This window comes from Emydura macquarii, unplaced genomic scaffold (assembly GCF_026122565.2).
Source record: "Emydura macquarii macquarii isolate MOO-44397 ecotype Brisbane River unplaced genomic scaffold, CSIRO-AGI_Emac_v2 contig_1713, whole genome shotgun sequence".
NCBI classification, from domain to species: domain Eukaryota; kingdom Metazoa; phylum Chordata; order Testudines; family Chelidae; genus Emydura; species Emydura macquarii.
Window position 1 is genome coordinate 1166317 of NW_027131850.1, and position 12454 is coordinate 1178770.

The 12454-nt window shown below is 42.6% G+C and overlaps 2 protein-coding genes across 5 annotated transcripts in view; one reads left to right on the plus strand and one right to left on the minus strand.

Moving 5' to 3' along the window:
- Window positions 1–3037, minus strand: part of TDP1 (tyrosyl-DNA phosphodiesterase 1) — a 119548-nt gene extending 116511 nt beyond the window's left edge. The window contains exons 1-2 of the mRNA XM_067556326.1: window positions 2936–3037; window positions 810–1366 (exon numbers count right to left, since the gene is read on the minus strand). Coding sequence (XP_067412427.1) covers window positions 810–1362 — 553 coding nt within the window. The 5' untranslated portion in view covers window positions 1363–1366; window positions 2936–3037. The remainder of the gene's footprint in view (window positions 1–809; window positions 1367–2935) is intronic.
- Window positions 3038–3251: 214 nt separating this feature from the next.
- The window catches only part of EFCAB11 (EF-hand calcium binding domain 11), an 86649-nt gene continuing 77446 nt past the window's right edge, over window positions 3252–12454 (plus strand). For 3 of the 4 annotated variants that reach the window (XM_067556328.1, XM_067556327.1, XM_067556329.1), the window contains exons 1-3: window positions 3456–3592; window positions 7457–7552; window positions 11232–11277. In XM_067556328.1, the coding sequence (XP_067412429.1) occupies window positions 3533–3592; window positions 7457–7552; window positions 11232–11277 (202 nt within the window). In that variant the 5' untranslated portion in view covers window positions 3456–3532. Of the gene's footprint in view, window positions 3337–3455; window positions 3593–7456; window positions 7553–11231; window positions 11278–12454 lie in introns of those variants that run through there. The other variant, XM_067556331.1, reaches the window with a different exon arrangement.

A 12454-nucleotide genomic window follows, 5' to 3' on the forward strand; every position in this document is an offset into this window, starting at 1 on the left:
AGGAAATGCACTTCATTCCAGGGAGTCTCCAATAGTGGAGCTCCTATAGGATCCTAATAATGAATTAAAACTGCTCTCCTTCAACAAAATCCCAGAGGGAAGGCAGCAGTCAAGCACTATGCAACCTCCCTCAGGATGATGAATTCCAGTGACACACAAGGGTGCAATGTAACCCAGGACATGTCTACCCTACTGCCCTAAGTTGACCTATGTTAGGTCATCTTACAGCCATTGCAGTAATTACTGTGGTGGCTGATGTCCACACTATCCTCCTTCTGTCCCTGGTGAATGTCTTCACCAGGAGTGCTTCCACCAACTGAAAGGACAATGTGGAGTGCTGAAAGCCTGTGAAGCCCAGCTGCCCACCCACTCGCACCTTTTCCAGCTCCCAATCTGGAGCGGAATTCCAGCTACCAGAGCTCCTGGCAACTCCATTCCTGGCCAGGAATGGGGTCCCAGCTGGCCAGGCTTCTCCCACCCCCCACTGAGCCATGAAATTGACAAGGCTACCCTGCTGAAGCCACCCAGGATTCTTGCTCTGGCTCCCAGGGCTTGGGAGCGGGGCGGGGTATAAGAAGCCACCCTGCTTCTTGCCTCTGCTCCCAGCCAGGGACAGGGGATGGGGGAGAAGCCCCGGCTCCGAGCTGGGAGCAGGGGGAAGGGAGGTGGGAGAAGGGCCCTGTTTAGAAAGTCAAGCCATATTGTTACAGTAATGCATATACATGCTTACAAAACACATACACAAGAACACTTTCTTTAATGCTCCCATTTTATCTGAAACACTGTTTCTGTAGGAATTAAACACTTACCTTTTATGTGAAGTGCTCCAGTGTTGTACTTAGACTTAATACCTTTGACTTTAGTGACAAAGAATCTGAAAGGATTCCCTCCATTCAACAAATCCCAAGTGTCCTGGCCTTCACTTGCAGCCTTATAATGTTCTTCTGGCTTTTGGCTCACTGAGAGCTCATTATCTTCACATTTTTGTGAAGGCTGCTTTTTGAGTTCAATGTATTTCTCTTCTTTGACTGCTTGCTTTTGTGCATGCTTTGGCTGACCTTCAGATTCAGGCTCCTCATCACTACTTGAAAGACACCAACCTAAACCTTCTTGGGAAGTTCTTGGTTTTTTTGCTGGTGAGATCTCTGTAGAAACACTTTGATCATTAAATTTCACAGGGGAGACTTTTCTTTTGTGAGCTATTTTTCTGGCCTCTGAACATGGATACTGTGATCCACTAATTTTGCCATGTCCACTGTGAGACACTGAAGATGTAGATGGCTCCTCAGCATCACAGTTTTCTTCTGTACTTTCTTCACTGCTAGACACCGTCCATTTCCCATGCTTGCTTTCTTGAGACATGTTTCTGAAAAAAGAACCACCTCAAAAGCTGTTCTTTATGCCTACTGTGTTTCCCCGGAGCTTATTCACTCATTCACCATCCCGAACTTGCACCCTGACTTTGAGATTTTCTTATTTAAGGTGTCATCAAGAGTGCTTCTCACTTAGCAAACTTCCAAAGTACCCAAGACTTAAGTTATATCTATACTTAAACCACTACAGTGTAGAGCAGTGGTTCTCAACCCATGGGCCATTTGTGGCCCATGTGAAATCCTCAGGGCCATATAGGTAGCACATATATTGAGTGGACGTGGCCCACATAAAACATAGAGAGCTGCATATGCAGCCCACAGTGGTAAATAGACTGGTGTAGTCACTCATTACAGCAACGGTTCCGTCACTGTAATTAATCCACCTCCCCAAGAAGCGGCAGCTAGGTTGACAGAATAATTCTTTATATAGAGAACATATAGAATTCTTCTGTCAACCTAGTGCTGTCTGTACCAGGGATTAGATTGGTTTAACTATGTAGCTCATGGGTTTAGATTTTTCACACCACTGAACAATGCAGTTGGGTTGATCTAAATTTTTAGTTTAGCCCTGGCCTTAAATAAAGAATTTACTTTAAGCCCAGAAGACAGGCTGCAACACCTACTGACTTTTGCAAGAGGAGGGATCATCAAAATGGATAGGCTACGAACCAATGCTGAAACCACTTTAAAAAAAACAAACAAACAAACAAAAGGCTCGGGAAAAAACTGTATTAAAAAGGCTGCAATAGGAAAGGATTGAGGTTCAGGTTAGTTACTTTCTTAAACAGTTCAGCTACTATCCCTAGTATACTGTACACTTCACATATAAGGATAGTCAGCAGGAATTGAAAGGCAACTAGTTTATTAATTCAGGGGTCAAATAGACAAATGAAAAACCTGCATCAAAAGAAAAGCTGTAAAGCCAATGGACTCTAATCTAGAGCCATGACACTGATATGAAATCAGTCAGTAACTAATGGCTGGATTGAAGTACTTGTCACTTACTTATAAAGAGAGAAAAAAGGTATATTATAAATTGTCTTTATCAGACTGTATCCCTCTCATATGTCACTTTCTGAATTAGTTCTGAAATTGCAAAGACTTTTACATGTTTCAATGCAAGGGGACTACTCGTGTGTAAAATTAACCACATGCATGGGTTAGGGCCTTAGGGGTTGTCTACACATGGACATCCTGGGTGGACACACTTATTCTGAAATAAGAGTGCCTAGATCCTGTTTAGTGTAATCCACTTTAAAAGCAGATTAAGGTCTGGTATACATGTTATTCCAGTATAGCTATTCTAGCACAGCTCCATGAAACAGCTATTATGCTTTAAAGTCAAACCCTACTTTGACTTAACTGGTTAGCCATCACGTCTAGACAAAACCTTAGATTGAATGGTTTTGGGGGGAGACTCCCGCCTTTTTTCAGCACCCGGACCCAGCTCAAAGCGGCCCTGATCCGCTACAGCCAACCCACACTCAGGACGAGACCCACCGTCCCAGCCTGACCCGCGCAGGACCATCCGCGCAGAGTGGCACAGTCCTATGCTCCCTCACCCGCCTTCGCACCCCGCGGCGCTAAGCCACACGGCCAGTACGGGTCAGGGCTCTCAGCACCCCACGAAGCCGCCACCAAGAGCGAAGGTCGCTCCTGCCACCAGCCGGGCCGGGGCTCGAGGACCGCTGCCCCGGGGGCTAAGTTAGGGGGAAGAGCAGAACTCCTGGCCCCTTCCCTGGCTCCGCGGACTCTCGAGGAGCGCACCGCCCCCAGCGGAGGATGCTGCGCACCAGGATTCCTTCGGTAGCGCGCTACCTTGTGCCCTGACGCCGCGCGCGCGCGCCCGCCCGCCCGCCGGTGCAGAACCGGGTGCAGGTCCCGCCTCTTCCCTTTCCGGAGCGGGCTCCCTCCGGGTCCCCTTACCCGTCTGGTCTGATACGTGCGGACTGTGCCTGCGCAGGTCAGTAAGGGAGGGGAAGAGGCGGGGCAGGAGAAAGCCAGGGGCGGGGCCACCCAAACTCCTCAGCCAGTGGCACCTTCCCCATGCCCGCACCAATAGCCGGCGGCTTTGTGGTTACCCCGCGGAAGCTGAGCGAGGCGCCGGGCCGCGGGCGGGTTGCTAGGGCGGAGAGGTGGGGTAAGGGCGCAACCCCGCCATGTGCGCAGCCCCCGGCCGGCCGTGGGGCCGTGGGTCGGGCAGGGAGCGCTACGTGCGGGTAGGTAACAGTCCGGCGGGCCCCGCGAGCTCCCCCCAACTCCGGGCGCCGGCCGGCGCAGGGCCGTTTGGTTTGCAGGACCTGGGGCTGCGAGTGCAGCTGCAGGGGCCATGAAGGGGGAGGCGCCATGACGCGGGGCGCAGGGATAGCTGCTGGACACGCTTAGGTAGACCCGGAACCGGCCCAACGGGAGCGTTGACCGTTGAGACGTTCCCCGCCTGGTGCTCGGCGGGCTGATCCCCCATCCTGGGGGGGGGGGCGTTGAATGCCCCCCTGCAGTTACCGGGGCCACTCCGTGGGGCTCCAGCAGAAGGGGAGCAGCGGGCGGTCCCCAGTGGCGCAGAGCCTTTGTGTCTGTTTCATTAGAAGGGGGCTCGCCCTTGATTCCAGTCTCTCTCCCTACCCCTGAAATCCCGTCCAGCTAGACGTGCTGGAAGGGGGCGGAGAGCTGGTGCCACAGCAGGGTGGAGATTCAATCCTGCTTCGCACCCGCGCTGGCTGGGGCACAGTCACCAGTTCAGCAGCGAGTGAGCCACGGGTTTCCTATTCCGCTAAGGGATAGTCTACACTAGATTTTTTGTTGACAATAGTCAGCTTTTGTCAACTAAACAGGGGACTTGTACAGACTGAAATACTCCTTCCGCGGATGTAACTCCACTGCTATGCCAACATAATAAAACTACCGCAATAAAAGGTGTATGGCTTATGTCAGCTTAGTTAGGGCTACACAGTGCCAACCTAGACACTGCATTCCTTACATCTGCTCTGCTGCTGTCATTCTTGTCAATAGAATCATAGAGTTGGAAGGGACCTCAGGAGGTCATCTAGTCCAACCCACTGCTCAAAGCAAGACTAACCTCAGCTAAATAATCCCAGCCAGGGTTTTGTCAAGCTGCAGCTTAAAAACCTCTAAAGATGGAGATTCCACCATCTCCCTAGGTAACCCTTTCCAGTGCTTCACCACCCTCCTAGTGAAAAACTTTTTTCTAATATCCAACCTAGATCTCCCCCACTGCAATTTGAGACCGTTGCTCCTTGTTTTGTCATCTGCCACCACTGAGAACAGCCTAGCTCCATCCTCCCTGGAACCCCCTTTCAGGTAGTTAAAGGCGGCTATCAAATCTCCCCTCATTCTTCTCTTCTGCAGACTAAACAAGCCTAGTTCCCTCAGCCTCTCCTCATAAGTCTTGTGCTCCAGCCCCCTAATCATTTTTGTTGCCCTCCGCTGGACTCTCTCCAACTTGTCCACATCCTTTTTCTAGTCGGGGCCCAAAATTGGACAAAATACTCCAAATGCGGCCTCGCCAATGCCGAATAGAGGGGATGAATCACTTCCCGCAATCTGTTGGCAATGCTCCTACTAATGCAGCCCAATATGCTATTAGCCTTCTTGGCAACCAGAACACGCTGCTGACTCATATCCAGCTTCTTATCCACTGTAACCTTTTCTGCAGAACTGCTGCCTAGCTCGTCGGTCCCCAGTCTGTAGCTGTGCATGGGATTCTTCCGTCCTAAGTGCAGGACTCTGCACTTGTCCTTGTTGAACCTCATCAGATTTCTTTTGACCCCATCCTCCAGTTTGTTTAGGTCCTTCTGTATCCTATCCCTACCTTCCAGGGTATCTACCACTCCCCCTAGCTTAGTGTCATCTGAAACTTGCTGAGGGTGCAATCTACCCCATCCTCTAGATCATTAATGAAGATGTTGAACAAAACCAGCCCCAGCACTGACCCCTGGGGCACTCCATTTGTGACCGGCTGCCAGCAAGACATCGAGCCATCGATCACTACTCGTTGAGCCCTATGCTCTAGCCAGTTCTCTATCCATTTTATAGTCCATTCATCCAACGCATACTTCAACTTGCTGATAAGAATACTGTGAGAGACCGTATCAAAAGCTTTGCTAAAGTCATGGTATATCACATCCACTGCTTTCCCCACATCCACAGAACCAGTCACCTCTTCATAGAAAGCAATCAGGTTGGTCAGGCATGACTTTCCCTTGGTGAATCCATGTTGACTGTTCCTGATCACCTTCCTCTCTTCCAAGTGCCTTAAAATGGATTCCTTGAGGACCTGCTCCATGATTTTTCCAGGGATTGAGGTGAGGCTGATCGGTCTGTAGTTCCCTGGATCCTCTTTCCTCCCTTTCTTGAAGATGGGCACTATATTTGCTTTTTTTCCAGTCATCAGGGACCCCTCCCCCCCAATTGTCACGAGCTTTTAAAGATAATAGCCAATTGCTCTGAAATCACGTCAGCCAACTCCCTCAGCACCCTCAGGTGCATTGCATCTGGCCCCATGGACTTGTGTATGTCCAACCTTTCTAAATAGTCTTGGACCTGTTCCTTCAGCACTGTGGGATGTTCACCTCCTTCCCATTCTGTGCTGCCCAGTGCAGTAGTCTGGGAGCTGACCTTGTCTGTGAAGACAGAGGCAAAAAAGGCATTGAGGCAAGCCCCTGTTATCAGAGTGCTGATGAAATAGGCAAGTTACACCTAGCAACCTGATAATGAAAGGTATGAACAAATAGAAATTTCATTGAAACTTTTTTTCTTGAAGTCCTTAGGGTGACAGGCAGCAGCCCTGTGTCTTTCTTCTTCCTTTCTTTTTTTTACCCTCTTACATTCCCACCTGGAACAGCTCATAAATATACCCCTTAATATTATCAAAATAAAAATGGAGACCATTTCATGGTTTGTTATCAGTTCTTATGGGAGAAAATCCCTCATTAGAATTGTATGATTCAAAATTTGTTACGTATGTTAACCTTCCTGTTAATACTACATGAATGGAAAATGCAGTGGGTTTTTTTCTGAAATACTAGTTTACCTGAAAAGACTTGCTGCTTCCTGATCATGATCCATGACAGTTCCCCAGCAATTTGTCCACCCCATGGCCTGAACCTGCATTGTGACTTAAGTGGAAGGTAAAGGTGCTCAGTACATTAAAGAGAAGCTCAAGGCTTCATAGGAGCAGGTCCTTTGTGTAGGCTGGTTTCGAGGAATCTGTTCAAAATGTTAGGACTGATCCATACTACATGGTTAGGTAGATATAAGCTGTCTTGTGTCGACCTAGCTGTGGAAGTGACTTCACTTACATTTGGCTCCTGCTGATATAAGTGCCTCTCTATGCCAATTTAGTAACATCACCTCTCCCAGTGGCATAAAGTCACGGTCAATGTAATTAGGTTGACGGACTTGTCAGTGTAGATACTGTGGTGTTTGTGTCGACTGTCACTGGCGTTCAGGAGCCATCCCACAATGCCCCACACTGACAATGCAATCGATACAAGTGCTCCTGGTGAGGACACGCACTGCCGACACAAGGAGCCAAGTGTGCACACACACAAGTGATTTAATAATTGCGGTGGCTGTATGCCAACATAGGTTAGGTTGACATAATTTTGTAGTTAGACATGGCCTTAGACGCCAACAAGGCCCTAAATTTTGCCAGATCCTTATACAGTTAAAATGAAAAAAACATCAAACACGCTAATAAGAAAACATTTTTGATGTTGTGAATTAATAACATAATTTACTAACTGAAAAAAAGTTTCTATATTTAAAGACATCAAATTGAAATTTGGAGGGCAGGGTTGGGTTTGTTTGTTTTTTTTGTTTTTTTTAAATGAGCTAAAAGCAGTTGTACTCCACTGGCCAGGAATCACCTTGTGATATAAGGTACGCAGAACATTTTCAGACAGCAATATGATTTTTAAGTTTGAGGTTTGACTTTTATATACATTATATTTTCCAAATAAGTATTTGTTTTATTCCTCATACGTAGTTTTAATAAGTAATAACAGTAAGTTCAGGTCAGGTGTCCTGTTGTTTCTTACTGAAAATCTATTTACTTTCTTTAGGTTTTTGAAGCATGTGATGAAGATAAAAAAGGATATTTAAGCAGAGAGGATTTTAAAGTCGCTGTAGTAATGCTGTTTGGTTACAAACCCTCAAAGGTATAACTTATTTTTCTCTGTCATGTCTTAAAAACTAAGTTTGTAAGGAAATCTCACTATTGAGAATACTGTATGCAAAGTAGTCTAATTGATCCAGTAAGGTGGAGCTGTTACAATTAACAGAAGTATAGTCAGGTGTCAGCTGTATGTGTGTATTTAAAAACAAAAGGTCCCAACTATTAAGTTTCATATTGAGAACATTATCACTATCCTTGTTAATTTTGCAAAATACTGCTCTATGGCTGCACAGGTGTACAAAGTGGATGGGGGAAAAAAGGGTGTAGTGGGTCCTGCTTAGTTTAAAATGTGATATGAGATCCAAATGATTGCATATTAACATATACATAGTCCATTTGCTTATTTCATGATGCCCTTTGAGAAGAAATTACTGTGTTACAATAAGTAAACACATGTTCTCACATACTGAATCACTTACCGTTCCAAGAAGTACAAAAGGCACCTCTTCAACCTTACCTTTTCTAACATAAAAACATAGCAGTGCACACATGCGGGGGGAGGCTACGAACCTACCAAAACACTAAACAACATACACAGTTTTTTTGCTTCAGGAGAGGATGAGAGAGAGAGAATAAAATATATGTGAGAAATGTTAGTCTTGTCACTTAATACATTATTGGAATGCAGTCATATACTTTGGAGATGGAAATGGTATCTGAACCTGAACAGAACAAACAGAACATGTATAAAAGATTATATGATCATGTTCTTGTATGTAATCAAAAATAAATCTCTATCCATCAGTGTGTTACTATCCAGACACAGGTTCACACATGTAACTGGTTAATCTTAAATAGTGTCCACTTAGTAAGGAAAAAAGGTACTGTGTAGAATGTTGATTTCTCAACCAGCTTCTCCCCTACTCTTCTCCCAGTTTATTAAAGTAATCACTGTTCATGGAGGTCTAAGTATGCTTCAAGCTAAATCCAAATCCCTTTAAATGCTAAAAAAGTATCCTAAAAATGTTAGTGATTTCCCACCCCATGACCAGATTACTTAAAAATAATATAATAGAATTTTACAAATCTACATAAATATTCACCCGCTGGCTGAGAATAGACATGAAAAATTTCACTGAAAGGTAACTTTTTATCCAAAATGAGTAAGTGACTAACATTAGGGACTAAAAGAACACCATTTGATTAAACTGGTATTTCTTTATAAGTGACTAAAAATGATCTTGATGTGGCAGGTATTTGTAGCTTCTTTTTAATACAATAAGGGTATGTGTTCATTCATGGTGGCACTGTTGGCACCGCCGGATAGATTTTGTGGGATCCATTGAGTGAAAGTGGAGACCCGCTCAATCAATCCGGAAATCGACTCAGTAAATCCAACCCTGCAAAAAGATTAACGCTGCATCAATGGGAGGGCATTTCCTGTCAACGCAGTGTAGTGGGGACGCCGCACTAATTAGAATTTAGGAAGTCTACGGGAGATGCACAAGCTACTCTACATAGCTTGTGTATCTCCCGTTGACTGCCACCAAATTTTGCGGGTAGTCTAAGAGTTGGTTGCGGGTAGTCAACACCCCTCAGATAGAGACTAAATTGTCTCTTCAACCACACAGCAATACCGTAATGTCACTTCATCATTAGGAGTGCCACATGTACAGCAATAGCACTTGCAAAAATTCCTTATGGAATGGCAGATAGAAAAACTTACTGATCATATGCAATGTATTCATTATAAAAACTAAACAACTCAAGATATATTATTTTTCTTACAAGAACAAAAGTGATTAAGCCACGTGCCATACAAACAAATTGCCTGCAAAGCTTTGTTTTAAAATACAAGGTTGTTTTTAGATTATAAGAATTATAATGGATTTCAAAAACTAAATTTTTCTGTATAGTTTGGTCTGGCTTAGAATATGTACAGGCTTTTGCTTTTAACAAGGGCATTGTTGAGAACTGCTTAATTTTTGCACACAATTGGAATCAAAACTTTTTCTAGAGATATCCACAAAATGCATTTTTAACTAACAATCTCAGTTTTTTTAACTTCTGATATCTCTATTTACAGTTTTTAAATATAAATAATATTCTTTTTTAAACCACAAGGTGTCACCAGTAAGCCCTTTAGTGGATAAGGTACAAAGTAAGGATCGAATTACATAGGGTATTGTTGCACTATACTGTCAAGACATCATTCTCAATCTCCTTGCTTTCCTTCAAAATGATTATATCTAGTATGACAGTTTATCAGTGGACATTTATTATTATATATTTTTATAAAATTATTTTTAAAGATTCTAAACTTACTACTATTAAAATAATTGTAGTTGTAGCCATGTTGGTTCCAGGATATTGGAGAAATAAGGTGTATGAGGTAATATCTTTCATTGGGCCAACTTCTGTTGGTGAGAGAGACTAGCTTATCTCTCTCACCAACCAAACCTGGTCCACCTTGTGTCTCTGCTATTAAAATGACATTTCTATTAAGATGATATACCTGAGATAAAGGTGGCCAGCCATGAGTTAAAATGGAGAGAAATAACACTATTTTTTTGTACTGATATTTGTACATTATTTAGTCAGTGCTTTTATACCAACACAATAAGTGCCTTAGTTTTACTATCTCGGTAAGAATAACTTGCAATTAAAAATGTTTTTGAATGCAAATAATTTTCCCTATGTTTTACCAGTTTCAGCAATGCCAGTTGTTTTGTGTAATGAATAATAAAGTATCTGGAATGTACTCTTTCAAATTTCGGAAGGAAGTTATTTGTTACTAGGGAGAAAAGAACTTTTCCTGCTGGAAATCTGATTGTCACCCTCCAACTATTTGAGATGATCTAAAATGCTCTGGAAGGAGGACTTTCTTTCTTTCTTTCTTAATTACACTTGGCAGCTCTGTCACAGTGCTAAAATGCACATTGGGACTAAATGCTCCTGACAGTGATGAGGGCACGGCAGAAGCACCAGGATCAATCCATAGGGAAAAGAGAACAACTCAGATAGTTCTGGACTCAATTCTCCTGGCTTCTGCAAACAGAGGGCTCAGACAGATCCCCATCCCAGCATGTTGGTTGGTAGGAGGGGTCACAATACAGGGCTTTTGAGGATGGAAGTGAGAGAAACTGGGGGATCACAGTAGCTTATTTCTTCCCACTTTGCCTACCACTCTCCCTTTGCCTACACCACTCTCCCTACATTTTTATTTGAATAATTCATTCTGCAGTTTAAACACTTTTATTTTGAGGAAATTTCTTTGAAATACTTTGTTGTAAGATGGACTGTTGTTGAAACAGGAGCTTCTTTTTCTTTTTTTAAAGGAAATAGGCCCCATCCCAAAAACATGTGAATGCTTTACTTTACATACATGAGTAAGTCCTTTTGAGTTCAGTGGGACTCCCCACTTGTGTAAAGTTAAGCCTGTTTATTTTTGAAAGACTGGAGACTTAGTTAGAATTGGTATACCTTTGGCTTCTGTTCTGGCCACAGACATAGATGTTTAATGGGGGAAAATATCTGTATATAAGATATAGTACTCAACTAATGCGGCAGATTTTACAAGATAAGCTGTTACATAGTTATGTGGTCAGAATTGAATTCAGTTAATTACAGTGATACAAACTGAAATAATTATAATGGATCAAATTCACTACTTGGTATAAACAGGCATAACAATATTGCCTAGAATATTTTCTCTGTTCCAGGTGGAGGTGGATTCAGTAATGGCCTCAGTGCAGCAAAAAAATTCAGGTAATATGCAAACAACAGTCTTTCATTTTTCTCTAGTCTCTTCTCATTCATGAATTCTGTTATCTAAAAATTAGACTATATGAACTTTTAAAACAACTTGCTATAGATTAATTACAAAGAGATTTACAGGAACTGTTGATGAGTCAGGATTATTTAGTTGCTAAATTCTTGGGGCTCATATGTTGAAAATTAGCATTTGGGCTTGTCTTTGGTGCAAAGTTGGCAATTTTCCAGGAAAAACTTAGGACAGGCACTGGTAAATATTGGTTTAAACCCAGTTTAAACTGGGATAAATAAAATTATTATTAGAATATACTAATGAAAATTACTGAAAACTGTTTACCAATCTGATAGTAATTTTTTGGTATATACAATATTGAAATGTGAGTCATAACATGTATATGAGTTCTAGAAGGGTAGCTATGTTAGTCTGTTTTTAGCAAAACAGCGAGAGTCCTGTGGCACCTTAAAGACTAACAAATTTATTTGGGCATAAGCTTTCATGGGCAGAAACCCACTTCGTCGGATGCAATAACATGTATAATTTCCTTGACAAAATACCAAACCAAAATGTATACAGACATTCTGATGTTCAAAATTATATTACATATATTAGTATTATGCTTTTGTACTTTTTATTTATACAACCCTAAATTAATCTCTGAATCTACTGCATTGCATAACCACAGTTTGAATATGTAACTAAAGCTAAGTGTAATGTGTGCATTAATGAAACAGTTTTTAAAATAGAAAATGGTTAGAACTGCAACTAACTAGATTTTTCCTGAATGGAAAAACCATGATTTTTTAACCTGTTAAAAACCACCTCTGGTAAATACCACATCCCGTTTTTTTATAGCAAGGCTTTAAAGACTAACTGAATGGTCTCTTAAATTATAATTGGAAAGAGGTGATTTTTAACAAATAAATATGCTTCTGCAGTACATGCATCCCAAAAACAGCAGCATTGTGCTGGTGCATGAGAACCTGAAAATGAAATCGACTAGAAGCTGACTATAAAAAAAAAAAAAATCTGGCTAGTCTATTTTCATTATGTAAGCTAAAAGGAACGCAGGTAAGCAAAGCATGTATTGGTAAGTGATTAAAAGTGTCTGACAATGTCCCTTTAATGCTGTTCCATTATTTGTCTGTTGGATTGACAAAGAGCAGTAGAGTC